The 18,999-nt window shown below is 48.8% G+C and overlaps 1 protein-coding gene across 3 annotated transcripts in view; it reads right to left on the bottom strand.

The window, feature by feature from the left end:
- VANGL1 (VANGL planar cell polarity protein 1) overlaps positions 1-12,257 on the bottom strand; it is a 48,369-nt gene extending 36,112 nt beyond the window's left edge. Inside the window, exons 1-2 of one of the 3 annotated variants that reach the window (XM_044749013.2) lie at positions 12,026-12,257; positions 2,590-2,792 (exon numbers count right to left, since the gene is read on the bottom strand). In XM_044749013.2, the coding sequence (XP_044604948.1) occupies positions 2,590-2,660 (71 nt within the window). In that variant the 5' untranslated portion in view covers positions 2,661-2,792; positions 12,026-12,257. Of the gene's footprint in view, positions 1-2,589; positions 2,793-11,087; positions 11,616-12,025 lie in introns of those variants that run through there. The other 2 variants (XM_044749011.2, XM_070487128.1) reach the window with 2 other exon arrangements.
- Between the last annotated feature and the right edge of the window lie 6,742 nt (positions 12,258-18,999).

Here is an 18,999-nt window from a genome sequence, read left to right as displayed (position 1 = left end):
TCTTTGTTGGAAAAGAATGACTTGTCATTTGCTTGGAAGTCAGCCAGTCCTCCACAGATGATCACAGTGGCTTCAGGCATATCAAGTTCAGTGCACCTCATTATTCCTCTCTGAGTTAGATTTCCACTAAGATTATCAAAACCCAAGCTCCCTCCCCTTTCTTACCCTTCTCTTCAAATTCCCGACAAATCACTGAGCAGAGCGGCCTTCTCAGGGGCACTCCTGGGTGAGACAAGGTCCTTGGCTGGGTCTAGGGCTGCTCTCACGCCTGTGGGTACTATTACTGCTTAAGACTCCTGAGGCTCCGACTAAATACTCCCTGACACATACTATCTACAGATTACAACCACTGCCGCATGGTTACCACGCCCTCCAGTGCCTTCAGTCAGAGACTTCCCTACGTGTGGGTGTGTTTTTTCTAAAGAAGCCATGGAGTGCACCCATAAATCTCTAATGGGCATCCCCCCACCAGAGCTTTTCTGAGGAGGCATTCACTGACATTCCTCGATTAATGTATTAAAAGTCTCAGCTTCTATTATCATTTGCCAGGTACTTTCCACATGGATCCAAAAAGGCACTAAGAGTTCTGCATGCTGTTTTAATTGAAAGTTACAGTCCCTTAAAGTGACCACAAGGGTACTCTGCGGGATCAATTTCTGGGGGTCCCAAAAGGCCCTAAGTGTGATAGTCTGGACACGGGTGTAGCCAAAGGAGGCCAGAGACAGTTCCTACTCAGAGGACAGCAAGGTGGCCTCCTCTGTCCATCTCCAGGCACCCACAGAACCCCAAATTCCTACTTCCATCATTGTGGCATGGAGGAGGGGAAGGGTGGCACATTGACAAGAGAATTGCTTTTTCCAGTTGGGTCCAAAGACTTGATATTTTAAAACAGCTGTTTCTGGTATTTTATAATTAATCTGATATGTTTCCCCGCTGGGTGAGATCTGTGATTGCATCTTTATCATCCGAGGCTTTCCGCCTTTCTCAGGACCCGGGCTGTGCTGTGTTCCTTTCGGCCTCACTCAGCAACATGCCTTCTGTTCCCCACACTGACGAGAAGGGCTCACCCGAGCTCCTGCACCCGCCTGTCTACATCTCTTTCCCCAGTTTTTAGGAACATAAGAACAACACATGAAAATTTAGAAAATAATGAAAGTTTCAAAAAAACCCCACCAATAATCCTACACTCAGAGACAGACCTGGTCAATATGTCAGCTAACATTCGTCTTATCACAGGAATATATAACTATTATGATGTACAAAGTTTTGACTCTTGTTTTTCATAACACGGCCTCGTGAACATTTTCTCACATCATTGAACAACCTTGAAAACCTTTCTCTTATACTCTTTTACTCCATTCGTATATTTATTTACAAAATACACACTTGAAAAAGACTGAAGGGGTACAGAGAGATAAACCATGAAGGAAAGTTCCCATCAGTGAGCGCCTCATGTCCAGCCCCTCCCTGTGGATGACCACTCCTGGCAGCTCAGAGGATACCCTTCCAGACTTCTTTCTGCGTGTGGACATCCACATGGGCTCGCAAATAAATCAGTCAATTAGATACATATATCTTATTGCTGTTTTACAAAACAAAAAACCACTCTGCATTCAGTTGCTTGTAGGAGGAAGTACCCAGTCAGGGACACACCATGACAATCACCCTTGTTCCGAGCCTGTTCAGGGCTGTGACCCCAGGTGGGCCTTTGGGCTGTGGCTACGTGGGGCCTTTGAATGTGATGCTGAAATGCCAAGGTCATTAATAGCATGAATACAGCCAACGGGTTAGTGACCTCCTACTATGTACTATGTTAAATGCTTTACAAGCATTATCTCATTTAATTTTCTCAATGGCCCTGTCAGAGGGGCATTGCCAAACTCATTTCACAGATGGGGAGTCTCAGTAAGTACAGCACTGCAATTTTACCACCTGCATTCTTAACTAGCCCAGTACCACCTCTTCATTCATTTGTTCCCTCGTTCCTTTACTCACCAAACTTTCTGCAGGTCTCTAACACAGCAGGCCCTGTGAATACCACTGCAGACCTGTTCATTTTGCACAGAGGAGGGGGAATTTGGCCCCATCAAAACCCAGGCTTGTTCACTGGGAAGACCAGTCAGAGAGAAATACGGCGCCAGGCCAATCCCCCCACTTCAGTATATAAGCCTGCCGGCGAACGCACAATGGACAGTGAGTCAGCAGCTTTGGGTGAAAAGCAACAAATTGACACTTTTTTTTTAAACCTTCCTTTGCATTCTTGGTAAAGCTTTGGGAGAACTGTCATCTATGAGAAGTACTTAGAAATGAGAAACATTTCCACTGCAGGGAGAAACTTTAATTTAAAATCAATTGTGAGAAATTAAGGTCATCAACTGTAATGGCAGCTATAAAATGTAAATTGGTGGTGTAGTTACTCCCAATGCATGTTAAATGCTCTTAAAGCTCTGCTTCTCACGCATCACTGGACTGAACTTCCAGCATCAACAATGCTGCCACCCACCTGGAGTCACCAAGTGAGCAGAGACAGCCCAAAGGACCTGCAAGTTTCCCCAGAAAGAAAAGTGGAACAATCAACAGCTTACATACCCTTGTCTGTGCGATTTTTTCGAATGACTTGAATAGTAAGAATATCCAGAATATGTGGATTCGGTATCCATAGCAATGGAGAGCTTGCTCTTGATGAAGGAGCAGGGACCGTTTCTCCTTAGAGGTAGAGAATTTCACCTACAGACTCCTAAAACCTCAAAGGGTCTGGGAATCAAGGAGCCACTCTTCAACAGGAACAAATTCTGGGAAAAGAGGGGAAAAAAAAGATATCAACCTTCTGTGCCAACCTAAAGGGGCTGGAAGACAAATGGCATCAGACACCTCGTCTCTGGGGCCTCTACTACGGACAAGTGAGCCAGGGCGAAGTGTCAGCGCCCTACCTGCTGCACTCACACAGCTATGAGCTTGTCCAGGTGTCTGAGAGGGAGACAGGTAGGTGCCAGGCAAGCCCAACCTCGGCCACAGCAGCGGGGGCCGGGGGGGGGGGGGGGGGGGGGGGGGACCGGAGGTGGGAGAGGCCTGGCCCTTGGCCATTTCCCAGACACAGCCTCCCCACACAGCTGCAGGCTGGAGGAAGTGGCTCCCCACCCCGACCTGCCCCAGACATGGTGCCCAGCCCCCACTGCTGGTTGGCTGGTTACAAAAACAATAGCCAGGGAAGTAGCTTTTAAGGGATTTGCTTGGAGTTACAAAGCCAATTAAAAAACAAATTTCTCAGTCTCTTTCATCCAGGAATCCAAAATCAAAACTAATTTATCTTAGGGAACTAATTTCTTTTTTAAAGAAAAATTATTATCACATTGTCTACAACAGTGAAAAGCTAGAAAGAATCTAAATGCCCCCCAAAACAGAGGAAGAGATAAGGAAAACATAGTTCATCCACCTGAAGAAATATCACACAGCTGTTTAAAATGATAATTACGAAGAATGGAAATTTTTATGATATAACGGTAAATTTAAAAAGTAGGCTATAGGATTGTAGATACACACTGAATCACCATTACAGTTCAAACCATATAAAATCGTTACGTAAGGACAAGGATTAAGAGGAACATCAGCAAACGGAAACAGGTGATTTATTAGTTGCTGGTTCCTGGGTCTTCTCCCACAATTTCATTTGATATTGCTTTGCAATAAAAATAAATTGGAAACATTTCCAAGTACATTCCTGAGCTCCACATGCTAAAGCTTGACTTCTAGAAAACTGAGACCCACAGTTCTGTCTCTCTGCACCCCTCAACCCAGGGCTGGTCTCCGCCCAAAGGGGCTCCTCCTTCCAGTGCCCCTGAAAACTCAAACTGCAAACAGAGCCAGTGAGATAAGTGTGAAGAAAAAACAAAAGAGCCGTAAATGCCATCCCCTACCCCTACTGGGAGGAGGCCAGGCACGTGACCCCAGCAACCCGCTGCCCGTCTGGAGGGACTAGTCTGCAAACCATGGCACACCACCGCAGCCCCCCAGCCTCAAGCTCTGCTCCAGATGCGTTCGCCCTTACCCCTCATTCTGCCTGGATATGAGGTGTGGTCACTTCTGTGGTCTGTGGCCCAGGGCCAGCCTCCCTTGTCCCAGATGTCACAGCTCATCATTTCATTCCTCCTCTGCCATCAAGAGCCTGAGGTAAGCAGGGGGGAGACCTGGGCTCTAGCCAGAGCTCCACACTGTCCAGTACAGCCTGGGATAAGCCACTTAACTTCCTAAGCCTCAGTTTCCTCATTTGTCAAACTGGGATAAATCAAGCAGCCACCGTCCTCACAGGAGGCTGGATCTGAAGATGTAAAAATACAATATCTGGAGAGGGGCTCTAATCCCAGGCTTTACCAGCTTATTAGCCTTGTGACCTCAGCTGAATGATTAAACCTCTCTGAACTTGCATCTGTAAAATGTGAATGACAGGCCTGCTATGAGGAACAAACAGGCTACAACTGTGGACGCCCCAGCACCCGCTCCAGGGGCACTGGATAAATGAAAGCTGTGGCTCTCAGTCCTCCTGTTCTGGTTCCAAAACCTGACATCCTCTGTGTCTCTCTCAGTACGAGAAAGCTTGGGGGGGAGCAGCGCAGAGCCGGTGCCTGTGCTCCCTTCCCTCCCAAGCTCACCTGCGGGCAGACAGGACCCACTGGCATCTCAGCCCAGCGCTGGCTAACCTGCTGTGCACGGAGCAAGGCAGCTTCCCCTGGAGCTTCAGGTTGCCTCACCAGAAAATGGAAATCAGGCAGCCTAGTTTGTGGGGTGAGCGTAAATATCAAATGTGAAAACAAACAGTGGGCATTTTAAAAAAATATTAGTTTTGCTCTTGGACTACTGCCTCTTTCCCAGAAGACTTCAAGAGCCTGCTCATCTTTTTCCCCCTCCTCTGCCTCCCACCATTTTCACCTGCCATTTCAATGAGCTGTCAGCACCTTCGAGTCTCACTTCCTTTCTGCTCCGGGCTTTGCTGCTTTTTCATCTGCTTCATACCTGGCAGACACTGACATCAGGAGGTGAGCCAAGATCCCCAGGCCTGTGCAGAAGAAGCCTCTTTCACTGAGGCTCTTCGCCCTGCTCTCTGCTGACCTGCAGATTCTAACACTCGGCTGCATCGCCCAGAAACCCGACTGCCCTCTTCTACGCTCAGAATTAACCCTCCACAACTCCTGCACTTTTTTCTGTCCTCCAACCCATAAGTCTTGATTCCGTATTCCATCCCAACTTTTAGCTCATTCTGGCTAAAGGCTGCTGGGGTGTCTCAGAGGCAGGTTGCCTAGGCCCTGCGGAGCTGGGCTGATCCCATTCACGCTTCCCGGTCATGACCCCATGGGGCAGATGCTTACTACTCTCAGCTTCCATTTCTCCCCCGTAAAATGAGGCCATTTACGATCTCTTTCTAGGCTTGTTGTGGGCATTAAGCCAGATTCCCTATGTCAAGCCCCTGGCACATGGTAACCCAAGTTTCAGTCCCCTTCCCCCTGTGCAGAAGGATGTCACTCTCCGTCCTCATTAAAACCTCCGGCCATCCATTAGACAACTCCAGGCATGTCCCTCAAAGGAAATCATGGGCTCCCAGGTGCCCTTTGGGGGAGGGCTCTACTTAACTCCGTCAGTGCCCTTGTCCTGTTTCTCTCCCACAGTTCCTGCCTACACCTAACAAAGGGTGGTCTGTATGTGCTGCCACTCCCTTCCTCTCGATTGTCGCCCCAATCCTCCATCCTCAACACTCCACTCATGGCCCTAAGTCGGCCAGAGACTGCTATGAGCCAAATCTAAAGGGCACATCCTCGTCCTCCTTCCCTGGACCTTCTTATCCCATTTACTCATTCATCCACCTGCATATTTAGTAAGCAGCTCTGAGAGACCCCGCTAAGCACTGCCAGGGGCACAGCAGTGACACACGGCATACGGCACATACGCACACATACGGAGCTCCTTGGCTGCCAGAGTCTTCCAATCTGAAGGCATGGGTGCTGCTTCTTCTCCAACACGCCCTCCCTTTCCCCATCAAGTTATTCCTGAAGACTCAAAACTCACCTGTATTCTTCTCCATCCAGGGACTTGCTGTAGTGTAAGCTCCTCGGAGACAGGAGCTGTTATTGTTTACCCACCCCCAGGATACACTGAACGTAACAGGTACCCAACAAATACTCACTGAGAGAAGGGATCCCCAGTGCACACTCCCACTCAGATGCCTCTTGCTCCACGCGGGATTACCATCCCCCAACAATTGCTCCCCTGGCCTGTTCTTTCCAATTTCCTCCACTGGGGCAATACACTCCTCCTTTCAAGCCTGGAGAGCCAGCCCTGTGCCATTTCCAATACTCTCTCCCCGCTTCATCCCACACATCCTACTGTCTCTAAGTGCCCTCTCTCCTCCGGGACCCTCCCCTCACTCTGCTGGTTCTCAGCCACCCACCTCCTCCAGGCTCCGCGGACGCAGGGTTAAACTCTTACAAAGCCTGCAGGTTTCCCCGTGAATCCACTCTACACAGAGCTCGGGCCCCTTCTTCTGAGTCATGCTTATTGTTATCACAGCCATCAACTCTTGTCCAAGATCTGAGTGGGGATTAAGAAGAAGCAACAGGAGGCAAACCAACAAAATCCAGAGTGAACGCATCTTAAAAGCTAACCTTCGACAGAGTTAACAGAAAAACTTATCCTCAAGCTTATCGCTGCAATGATATATTTATGACATAGTTCCCTTGCATGCACAAGAAATTAGCAGAACTCAGATGAGGTCAGAGGGATGTCTTATCAGGAAGATAATAAAGTAATGAAAAGCATCAGGTTCCCTGGGCAATAAACTGATAGGTTGCTGCCTGGCCTGAACGGGACAGAGTCACATAACGGTGTGAATGTGGATCCTGGAATCTAGAACTGTCCCTCTATCTTACTGAACCCTGACATGACCCACACTGTGCGTGGCCCCGGCTGGGCAGCAGCCAGAGCGATGTTTCAAGTCACAATGTGGATGTCACTTCCCTACCTAACACTCTTCCACGGTGTCCCAATGCACTCTGAATAACACACAGAATCTTTCACTTGGTCTGCAAGGCCCTGCCACCTCTGCAGCTCTGTTCTCCTTCTCCAGCTCCAGGTCCTCTAAGGCACCAGCTCTTCGCAGCCTCGGGGTTGTGGAGCTCCAGGCAGAGCCCATACATCTGCTGGTACTCACTCTTTACACTCAATTCCTACTCCGCCCTCGCAATGTAACTACTGCTTCTTTAAAGAGGCCCTTCCTCATCCTAGCGTCTCCACTGGGCCCTTTTGTGGCACCATGTAGTCTCCCTTTATATCACACTTATTGTGTGATTACTGACCGGCTCCTGTGCAGACAGTAAGCCCCGTGAGGGCAGGGACTACCTTCATACTGTCCCTCCAGCTCCTAGAACAAGGGTTTTTGTGGCAGCCTCAGGACATGGAGGCCAGAGGTCCACTGTAGAAGAAACCTTAGAGATTGTCTATTTAAATCCTCAGTTTTATTGGAGAGGAAAAATAGGCAGCGATTAGACTGAGCAGGGATCTCAGCACCAGCAAGAGTGGAGCTGCCTGGCTCGCCCGAGTCACACACAGCCGCAAAGCCGATACTGCAGACACAGTGAGTGAAAGTCGGCAGCAGTCTCTTCCAGCTGCTATCCGAGGACCCCCTGACCAGCTGCCCTCCCGTCCTTTATGTCTTAGAGCTACAGGCACTGCCCGGGTGGGAGCTGGAGGCAAACACCAGGACAGGGCTGGAGCTCATCAAATCACCTCTCCTGAAGGCCAGTGGGAGTGTTGAGACAGGTGCACAGGGCACTTGGGCGGCGTCTTAAATTCTGGAATTCCCAGGCAAAGACGTCAGAGAGCACCTCCCTTACGGTCCTTTAGTAAAAGTAAAGCAAAGATCAATGGCCTCAGAGGGAATCTTCCCCTCAAGTCATGTTCACTCACATAAAATATGCCTGACTACTACTTAAAGAAAAACACGGTGTTGAGAAAATCATGAGGGAAATAATACGTTACAGTAATGACCATGGTAAACAGAAGCTAACCTTCACGAAAAGGAAATGATAAAAACATCAACAGCTCTGCCTGGAGCTGTTAAGTAATTAAGTGAACTCTAGTCTGGAGGGTGGAAGGTTCCCTAGCAAGGGGCACAGAGATACTGAATTTAAACAGCCAGTCCTCTCCTTCTGCTGTGGATGTATTTCCAAGGGAAAGAAATTTCTGGCGCAACTGTGTTTATACATACTGCATACAATTACTCTGAATATTTGATTTTTATCATACATATGATTCTAAAGGGTTTACTCCATTTATTATTATTATTTCGAAGCTAACCTTTATCTCAAGGCACCCATTTTTAATTGTATGGCACTCAAGGGGAAAATAACAATTTAAAGATTTTTTTTTTTCCTTTTTCTCCCCAAAGCCCTCCGGTACATAGTTGTGCATTTTTAGTTGTGGGTCCTTCTAGTTGTGGCATGTGGGATGCTGCCTCCCCACGGCTTGACGAGCGGTGCCATGTCCGAGCCCAGGATTTGAACTGGCGAAACCCTGGGCTGCCGAAGCAGGGCGCGCAAACTTAACCACTCGGCCACAGGGCCAGCCCCGACAATTTAAATAATATTGTTTAGAGTCAACTTTTTCCTCTACAGAGGAGAAGCAATGAGCACAGTTCTGGAGTTAGACCAGCACTCCTCAAATCCTGGCTGCAGTACTTATCAGCTGTGTGACCTCAGATCAAGCTACTTCACTTTTCTGTGCCTGCTTCCCTAACTATAACAACAGAATTATATTTTACTTACCTCCTAGGCTCACGGTAGGTATCAAATAAGATAATTTGTAATCATTTAGAACAATGCCTAGCAAACGGTAAGCACAACCATTGGGCTAATATTATTATTATTCAGTAAAGTAAAATTTCTTCAGTTAGGAAGAATACTTGTCCATGGCACATGACACGTGTCATTTTCCTTGAACTTATACACATTGTTTCGGTCTATCCCAGTCTCCCTCTAACGAACGCCATTAACTGCAGCTAAATGAGTGAGTGATTTCCATTCTATTCCTTGCAGGCCTCCTTTTACTGTTCCCAGGTCGGAAGTGAGTATCAGAGAGATCAGAGAAAACAGTGTGTGTTTTATTGGGTTTATTTGGAGGACCCCGGGGTTATAAGGAAGGGTGGGAGGAAGTATGGCAAAGTCTGCAGAGCATTTTGCAGATCTTGTGGTCTATAAACCATAAAACATCATCCAGGTCACTGATGTGAAGCTCAGAGGGCTTGTGGCATCTGTGACAAACCCAATGATTGTTTCACTACAACAGAGCTCTTATAAATGAATGATTCTGGGCCACTATTCACAAGGAAAGAAAAGGTCAACCTCATTTGACCTGTCCTGCCAATGACTTCAACTCACCTTCCCAGAACAAGTGCTCTTGGCTCCAGTCATTAAGTCCCTCTGAAACACCTGAAGCAGCTGGGTACAGATTTCTGAAGAGGTGTGAATGGTTAATGTGACTGGGGTACTAGGATGTATATTTGTTTTCAAGTGACCCCCTTGTTCCAGGCTGGATTTTAACTTTAGAAAAATAGATTTCACAAGCACGACCTCCTCTGTAAATCCCATGGTGCTGGGTCCAATGACTGCTGTCCAATAAGTGGGATTCAGAAGGACACTGATGGAGACAGCAGCAGAGGACACATGCACCTTGTCATCAGGCTTCAGGTGAGACCAAAGCCACAAGGAGAAACACAGTCCAGCCTCCACTCCACTTAATCCTGTCTTGTCCACCTTCTGGAAAATGGCATAGTACAACGCCCAAAACACATGCCACACACAGCTGGTCCCCCAACCACAGCTAATTGACTTTACAGAGAGAGGATGACCCTAATAATCTAAGAGCTTACAGTTTTTGAGCGCTTACTATGCGTCAGGCACTCTTTTAAGTCATTTGCATGTAATATCTTAACCTCAAAACAAGCCTTAACAGGGAGATAAAATATTAATTTCACATTAAAGTTAAGGAAGCCAAGGTCACACACCTGGTAAATGGTGGAGCCAGGGCTTGAACTCGGAAAGTCTAATTCCAGAACCTGTGCTCTTAGCTAGGAAAATTTATAGCAATGTAGCAATTATGAGAATTGTTTATTTACAGAGAGGAGGGTAGGCAACAATCATAAATTGTTCCAAACCACACATAATCCACAAAGAATTTTGCAAGTTCAACTCCTACTCACAGGTTCAGTGTCCCAAGCACTGTGGGGAGTCCGGGAGAAAAGAAACAAATCTGAAATAGTTCTAGCTCCTAAGGAGCTGAAGCCGAAGGGTGGAAACTGGCTCTTAAAATAAAATGTGAGAAGGACTCATGCACCCCAAATGCCACTGTTGCTTGGTAAAGAAACTTTCCTGTGTGGTTTTGTCCCGTTGCTCAAATACATAAGACAACGAATTTTACTTCTCCCATTTTACTTACAAATTAAGTTGCAACCAAGTCAATACCACCAACACTCTGGGAATTTCACACAAGATGTTTTCCCTAATTATACTGAGGGACACCAACGTTTGGGAATGCTAAACACTCACAGATAGGTGAAGAGTGTTATTTCTTTGAACTGTAGAATAAAACAGTTTCCTCCCACAAATCAAAGTTCCAACTATATCACATTGATTTAATTCAACTCTAAAAACTCTAATTAGTGGTTACATCAAATGACTAATTACGTCTCCCTGAATTCAGACAGTTTCTGCCACCTCGCCTAAAGAGCCCAAGAGCTTTGTAATCAAACAACCCACCCACTGGAAGGAGAATGCTAATTAGCGTTGTTGATTGGTGACACAAGTTAGAATATTTTCCAGCAACCCTATAAAATTCATAAACATATCAGTGAAAATGCCAGATTCTTTACAGCTTGCTAGCTTTTGGAATAAGTGTCTAAAAATACGTGCATTTTCCAACCACAGCCCCGTCAAAAGGGTTTAACAAAATGCACGTGCCAGTCACACAATCATCATCATAAGGCGCTCTCACATCTCTTAACGAGCAGCTGAACGAGCTCACACCACCTTCGCGGCCTGGGCAGATACCTGGTTTGAAGATGTGCAAACTGGGCCACACACTTCTCGCCTCCGAGTCTCGCTAGCTCATCTCCAGGCCGCCAGGCCGCGGCTCCGCCCCACTCCTGCCTCCACCAGCGACGCGTTTAAATTTTTATAAAGCTTCACACTTCTCTGGGCGCGTTGCTTGGGGCAGTTCAAAGACTGCAGGAGGAAATGAGGTCCTGCCCATGGCGAAGGCTGCCCCGGCGCGGTGAGACCTCCTCCAAGCGGGATACCTCGGGCAGAGACTTGCCGGCCGCCTCTGCTCCACCCCGGCGTTTTTGAAAGTAAACTCCTACCTGCCTGTTGCGCTCTCCGAGGCGCAATCGGACTCGCCCCCCAGGCCCGGCTCAATTTTATAAGCGGGGTGTGAACACAGGCCATCTCTGTGCCGGTTTCTGGCCCAGGGCCGGGGCCCCGGGCGCTGGCGGTTAGGGGTCGAGCCCGCGGTGGCTGGGCACACGGTGCGCGCCCGGCTCCCGGGGAGCGCAGGGCTGCCCGGCCCCCGCCCGCACGGCCGCTCCAGCCGCCCGGGGCTCCGGGAATGCTCGGCCACTCCCTGCCGGCCAGCCGGAACACGCACCCCGAGGGGCGCAGCCCAAAGTGCAGCCGGGGAAGAAGGGGGCGTCCGAGGCGTGGGGGAATGCCGGGACCCGAGGAATGGGGTGCGGCAGGGAGAGCGGCGCAGGGCAGCAGGGGCGCACCTCGCGGGATGGGAGAGGAGTGGGATCTCGAGAGCAGGACACGGGGCGCGGTCCGGAGCAGGGGGGCTCCGGGCGAGCGGCGGGAGGAGGCGGTGCCCCCGGGTCTGAGTCCGGGGCGGGGGTGCGGGAGGAGGGCTCAGGGGCTCGCAGGGTCCCGGGTAGGGGCGTCTCCCCGGGAAGGGCTGCCCGCCGCCCGCCGCGCCCGGCCCCCGCGGGACTCACCTCCGCGCCGGCCGTGCGGGCTCGGCGGCCCACGGTGTCGGCTCTCGGCGGCCCCGGCTCTGCGGCCTGCGCTGGGCTCCGGTACAGGCAGAGCCCCGCCGCCGCCGCCGCTGCACTGCTGCTTTCCGCTTCCTGTCCCGGCGCCGCCCCGCAGCCCGAGCCCAGCCCTGCGAGCCCGGCGCGGCCGCGAGCCAAGAGCAGCGAGCGCGGCCGCCCCGCGAGGGCCCGGCCCACCTGCCGCGGAGGGCGGGGCCGGCGGCGTCTCCCACCCGTGGGCGCTCCGCGCAGCGGGCACGCGCGCGTGCACACTCACACACACACAGACCCCAGGGACTGGCCTCACACACACACACACACACACACACACACACACACACACACGCACTGTCTCTCACTCACACACACATCATAAACACATGGCCAGGGATTGACCCCCACCCCACAGCCCAACGTACTTGCCACCTCAGGCTTACACACATACACACATACTCACAATCATGCACAAAATCCAAGCCCGTTTGCCCTCCCCAGAGCCCCAACAAACATTCACACGGCCCAGAGACTAACCCCCTCGCCAGCCCACAGACACTCATATACACCCCTTCTAAGAACTGACCCACAAATATCCATATACAACCACACTTCAACCCATATACACACTCCCACTTAAACTCACATGTGGCCAAGGAAATGACCACATTAATAACCACACACACTCCAGCCCCTTACAGGCCCCTATAGCCAACCCTCTCCCCCCTTCTCTCCCCCCAGAGCAGTCACTGGCCCCCAACCTGGGCCTCCTAGAAACTGCTGGAAGAGCACATATCTGAAGGGAGGGAGCCCAGGTTCCAATCCTGATTCACCCAGGTCTGCTTCCTCTCTAAGTCTCTTTCCCTGTCTGAAAAGTGGAGAGGATGTTAATGCCAACCTTGCAGGATTGTGGGAGGATTATGGAAAGTGGCTGGTGTCCGTAGGCACTGAACAGTTGTCGACTGTTTGTATGAATATTTGCACTCTCTTACTTGGTTATCTTGTGTGGATGGGGTTAGGGACCCATGTGGAGAGTGGAATCTGGCTGGGACCCAAAGCTGCTTACATGACAGTTCTGGAGAAGAGACAGTGTATAATGAAGTACTGTGTGCTGTGGGCAGTTGGGGTGGGGAAACACACCCACCCTGAACTAGCCTTACTTAGGGAGCTTGAGCCCCCAAAGCCCTCACTCTGCCCTCCCTGCCTCTTCCCCCCTTCCTCTAGACCCCATTGTCTCTCTCCCATATATTGCACTTCTTTAGAGGACATCATATGTTCAATATAGCCAGTCTTTATCTCTCCCCAGCCCTCCACCAGGCTTCACTGCTCCCTCTGGCAGCCCAGGACAGCTGCCCCTCTCCCTCACCAACGTCTCACCTTGTCTTCAGGGGGCAGGTGCTACTGACTCAAGCACCCAGCTTCTTAAGGGGAAAGCCAGGGGTCTATCCACTTGAATCAGTGCTCTGGTGCAGAAATGTAGAGCTTTATATAAACGTGTCTCTTTCATCTTTAAAATGTAAACCCATCAAAGTTACAATGGGCCAGGGATTTCCAATTCTAGCTCTGCTGCTCTTGAACAGCCCCCATGAGGTATACAGCTCCTCCATGAATGTTCAGGGAAAGTGATTCTAATTCACTTGAGTTTGTTCAGTCTAGCTGCCTTACCATGGGGTGCTTTTGTGGGAAAGAGGGGTTGTGCAAAATAAACTCCATTTTAAGATAATAAATTCACCTTTAAATGTCATCTACTGCTGGTTTTGATCCAACAATCTCAAGTATTCCAGTTTAAAAGGTAAGAGTTGGACAGCTTCTCAGGACCTGAGTGATGGTCTGTATGACCTGGAGGCCTGCCCTGGCTCGCACTGTCTGTCGCGAATTGGGTCAGCCTCACTCTAGGGCTCAGCTGGCAGGCTTATTCAGCTCTTGCCTAAAGTCCTGTTCTCCAGCTTAACCTTACTTACTCAAGAATAAAGGTAATATTGTGGGCTCCATCTGCCACTCCTTTGTCTCACTTATCCATTTGTTCCAAACTCAACTAGGGAAGTAGGATACTATGTAGTGGGGTTTGCTTTTAGGACTCCAGCATGACTGTATGTTCCACAAATTCATGCAGATATTTCTCCCTTTCTGCTCGTTCTCACAGCTTTCCCAAACCTTGGAATGCTACCCACTAAAATTCTTCCTGGCTACCCAGATCCAACTCAAACACCATCTCTTACACAAAGCCTTCCCCAGTTCTCCCAACCAGAAAACATTCTCTTCCCCCATTTCATTCCCATAGCTCTCTGGGTTTTTATGTTTACCTTCTTACCTCACGTTGGTGATTTGCACCCCACTCTTCAACAATGTATAAATGCCTGGTCTTATTTATCTTTTTTCTATCACAGACCTTTCCACATAGTAGTTGTTTTAAAAAATACTTAGCAAATGAATGAATAACTGTACAATACCACTTGACCTTGGGAAGTTAATAAGCTAACCAGGGAACAATCTAATTGAAAATTTATGACATATGCACATAAAGATAGTTAACAATAAAGAGAATATATAAAACGCGAAATGCCCTAAAGGCACACTTTTTAAGAAGTCACTTATCCAGCCTCAAGAAATCTGCATATACCTGTAAAACAGTTAAGCAAAAAAGGCCTTTGATCAACAAAATAGAGTATACAAAATCCATGCTTTAAATCGGATAGACTTTGTAAATAGAAGAATCTCTCATACACTCAGTGACTATTTATACTTAGTTTACAAACATGTCTCAGCAGCTTCATCATCTGATTCCTAACCCCACTGTAGATTAGAAACACATTAAAAGAGAGACAGGAGGTGACTTCAGGAGACCCCAGGGACTGCAAAGTGGTCATTGTGAAGATTGTTTAATTCCAAAACTCATGCTCTTTCCTTTTCCCAGTTATTCCTCCTGGCACACTGTCACATTACAGAACAATAGTGTCTGTAGTGATGACTCTGAGTTATAAAGGTTAGATGGAGAGCCTATATACAATACCTTATTTAAGAAGTCAAGGAAGATGTGAAAAAAATTTTAAAAAAATTTCCATCCAGAATGTTTGAAGTGTTAAAAAGCGCTGATTCTTTAAAGGGCCATTTTCTGTAAAATCCACCCATGTGTATTATCTGTTTATATGTTAATAATGCTGGAGTGAGGTGCTAAAATATGGGTTATTAGTGCCCAAGGAGAGAGTCACACTGGCCTGGATGGTCAGGGTCACCTTGTGTCCTCACTCTGAGGAAAGAAAGAAATGGAATAGGCATGGGTGGAGGACAGTAGCTGGAACAGGGACTGGCTTGTCTCAAGTGCTGAATAAATGTGAATAGAATAGATGGGTAAACGGTATTCCTGTTTGGAGTATGGGCAGGGGTGTGGAGAGAGCCCTGTCTGGGATCTAGTCAAGGGCAGCGAGCAGAGCAGTTTGGCTCAAGATAAGGCCTCGTGAGACAGAGGATTCAAAGCTGAGTGGCCGGGATTAGAAGATAGAGAACTCTCAACCCAGCACTAGTGTTTGAACTTTCTTAAACAGGCTGGCAAAGTGACAAAGTATTCATTCATCCTTTCATTGATTCAAAAACTTACACTCAGTACCTACTGAGAGCCAGGCAATGTAACTACTAGGGATACAAAGCTAGATAATGTAACATTGATCCTGAGTCAACAATTTAGTCAACAAATATTTATTGAGCAGCTGCTATGTGCCAGTCTCTATTCTAGGCTCTAAGGATACATTATAACAGACAACAGCTTCTGCCCTCATAGAGTTTAAATTCTAGTGGGGAGTTTAAATTCTAATGTGTACTGTGTCAGATGGCGACAAGTGCTAAGGAGAAGACTGCAGGATAGAGGTTGCAGAGTGGGGCTCTGTCCCTTACTCTCCAGGGAGGCTCGGGCAGCTGGATGAGACTGCTACTTGAACAAAGCCTTGTGCTGGGATATGAGAGTGCTGTGACTGAGACCAGAGGCAGGACAGCGACGCTGTGGGAGCACGGGGAAAGAAGGGCCAGCCGAGCCTGCAGAAGCACGCGGCTTCACCTGGCCATGACCCTGGGAACAGAACTCGAAGGATGGGTATTTGGCAGATAAAGAGGGAGGAAACATTCTGAGCAAAGGCACAGAAGTGTGACAGAGGATGTCCAGGAAGCCTTATCTGCCGGCGGTGTGCAGTGCTGGCGGAGAGTTGGGGCAGGGGTGTTCGCAGGAGGCTGTGTGGAGCCGCAGGTCTGCTGGGATGGACAAGACTGGCGCTGGTGTCCTGGGGAAGGACAGGAAGTCACAGTGATGAAGCAGCATGGCTCCTCAGGGCGCCTGGGGCAGTCTGGCCCTGGAGAGCAGGAGGGTGGAAGCAGGGCTGGGATGGGTGGGAGAGGGGTGGGCAGGACCTGGAAGAGAGGGGCAGAGGCCAGAGCTCAGAGGGCTTTATATGGTGGGCTTAGGAGTTTGGGTTTTATCTGGTGGGTGATAGGGAGCCATTGAAGGGTTTTTATGGAGAGGAATAAGATGGGCTGACTTTGCAGTGTGGAGCATGGCTTCCTGAGGAAAGCGTGAAGGCAGGGAGACCAGAAAGGAGGCTGGTGAGACACAGGCAAGCTGAAGTGATGACTGGACCTGAGTTACTGCAGCCTACTGCAGCAGTCCTAGGCAAATCTCAATCACAGGCGGGAATCTCAATCCAGGGGGAAGGAGAGGTTCAAGGAGAAAAGGTATGTTTAGTTTTAGGCATGCTGAGGGTAAGCACCTTTGGGATGTGCAGGTGCAAACAGTAATAGGTGACATTTATTAAAGCATTTATGATATGCCAGGCACCATGCTGAGTGTTTTACAGGTCTTACTTATTCCTCACTACGACCCACATTGTAGGTATTACATCATCTTATTTTTTTGTATCCCTACATTTTATGGAGAAGGAAACTCAGGCGTAGTCATGCTGAATAAATTGCTGGAGATCACATGGCTGTTAACTGGTAGAATCAGGCTTTGAACCCAGGTTGGCTGACCACAGATTCCTCATCTTTAGTCCATAACCTATACTGTTTTTTGGCAGTGTGGGTTTAAAACTAGGGAGGAGATAGGTAGTGACAATGAATATAGTTTTTGGAGATCACATGTAATTGACAATGCAGTAGAGAAAAGAGCAAGACGTGGGTAGAGAAATGCAGACTGTGTGAAGCAGAGAAAGACAGGGACATGCTGAGATGAGACAGGTGTCGTTGTTTCATTTCAACATAGGAAAACACTAAGCCTGTTTATAGACCAGGGAGAAGAAATCTTAAATTTTGAAACTTAAGAAAGAAAGGGTAACTTAGGGGATGGGCGGGAGGTCTAGCCTTGTGTAGGTACAGACAGAGGTGAGCCGAAAGGGTGGGCATGGGAGGTCAAAGGCATCTCAGTATTCTCCACGAAGTATGAGGCAAGAAGCTCCAACAGAACCTGGGAGACTAGGAGACGGAGTCAGGCCAGAGAGAGGAGGTGCATCTGATGGTGTCTCAGGGGCCCTTGGAGACTCTGATGGCCACTGTGCTGGAAACTACAGAAAAATACACATTCCTTAATTTTTGCAAACAATTTGAATGGGCTCACAGACGCTGAAAGACTTGGAGGGACCCCAGAAATAGTACTCTTAAAGTCTATTGTGTGTCTAAGAATTGTCGTCTTTGGTAAGTTGAGTTTGAGGTGAATGGGATGTCCAAGTAGAAATCTGAAAAAGTGGTTGAAATGGTGGGATTTTCTATTAAATAGTCTTGTTGTGCTTAGGCATGTAACTTGTGGACAAGAAAGGATATGTGCTCTGTGTAAAACTGCCGGGAGCACAGAGCCTAAACAAGCAGTCATGGCCACGGACCAAGCGCACTAATTCCCTAGTGAGGCCAGGCACCGGAGTCCTGCGCTGCTTTGCAGGTCTGGGCAGGCAGGCCCACCCCCAGGCCCAGTGGCTATCATTACCTTGGGGGCTGGGAGGGAGCACAGTATCAGGTAGAGCTCAGAGCTCAGATGCAGGATTCTGCCACGCCTATAGCTAACCCCTACACTTGTTAGCAGCCTTGTTATCAGGGAAAAGGGGCAAAGAGCCTCATCAAGACACCAGTCAGTGCACATGGGCTTGGAGCTTCTAGCTGCTTGCAAGGCAATTCCACTTGCCTGGGCAGTGCAGGGGGTCACACTCAGGGCCAATCGTGGGCAGCACTGGACTGGCTAATAATACCTTCTGGGGCCTGGAAGTTTCTTCTTTAATGTTGTTTTTAATCTGTGGAGTCACCATTAGTAATTCATTACCTATTTATGAGAAACCCTGGAATAACACCTCACATACCACGTTAAGCTAATTACTTGGACTAACACCAGGTGGCATTATTTCCTGAGGGTGAACCAGCCTCTGGCACTGCCAACCTGAGCTCAGACTCGTCCTGGCTGTGAGGCAGACACAGGCATGGAAGGAAGGCCTCAGCTTCCGGCCCACAGGCAGATCCACTCTCCTGCTAAGTTGTGGTCTCCATGGGTGCTGCAGAAGAGGAGGGCCGAGCCTGAGCCTAGCAGGGCAACACCATTAATCCATCTTAGTGATCAGGGTTTGTATTAATCATGCTTTTTTATTTTCTGTATTTCTGATATTTTGACAACTGGGGCCTTGCTGACCCTGGAGGGACTTCCCCTCCCAGGCTTAGCTAATTCCTAGCAATAGTAAAGATTCACCTTTGAGTATGCTCTTCATATGCAAACCAACCAGTCCAGAGTCTATACCCTGAAACTCCATCCACTTCCTTCATGGGGCACTCACATTCTGGGCCACCATCCACCCACCCTAATCGGTCCAGGGCCAGGTACCAGACAAGTAGAGACAGGCCCACACCCCAGGAACTACTGAAATTATTCAAACTAGCCAATCCTAAGCCTGTTCACCCTGCCTTTTTTGTTCCTTCTCACAAGAAATAAC

Source organism: Equus asinus, chromosome 16 (genome assembly GCF_041296235.1).
Source record: "Equus asinus isolate D_3611 breed Donkey chromosome 16, EquAss-T2T_v2, whole genome shotgun sequence".
Taxonomy (NCBI): domain Eukaryota; kingdom Metazoa; phylum Chordata; class Mammalia; order Perissodactyla; family Equidae; genus Equus; species Equus asinus.
Note: the sequence above shows the minus strand (reverse complement) of the source record. Positions and strands in the feature narration are given on the sequence as shown.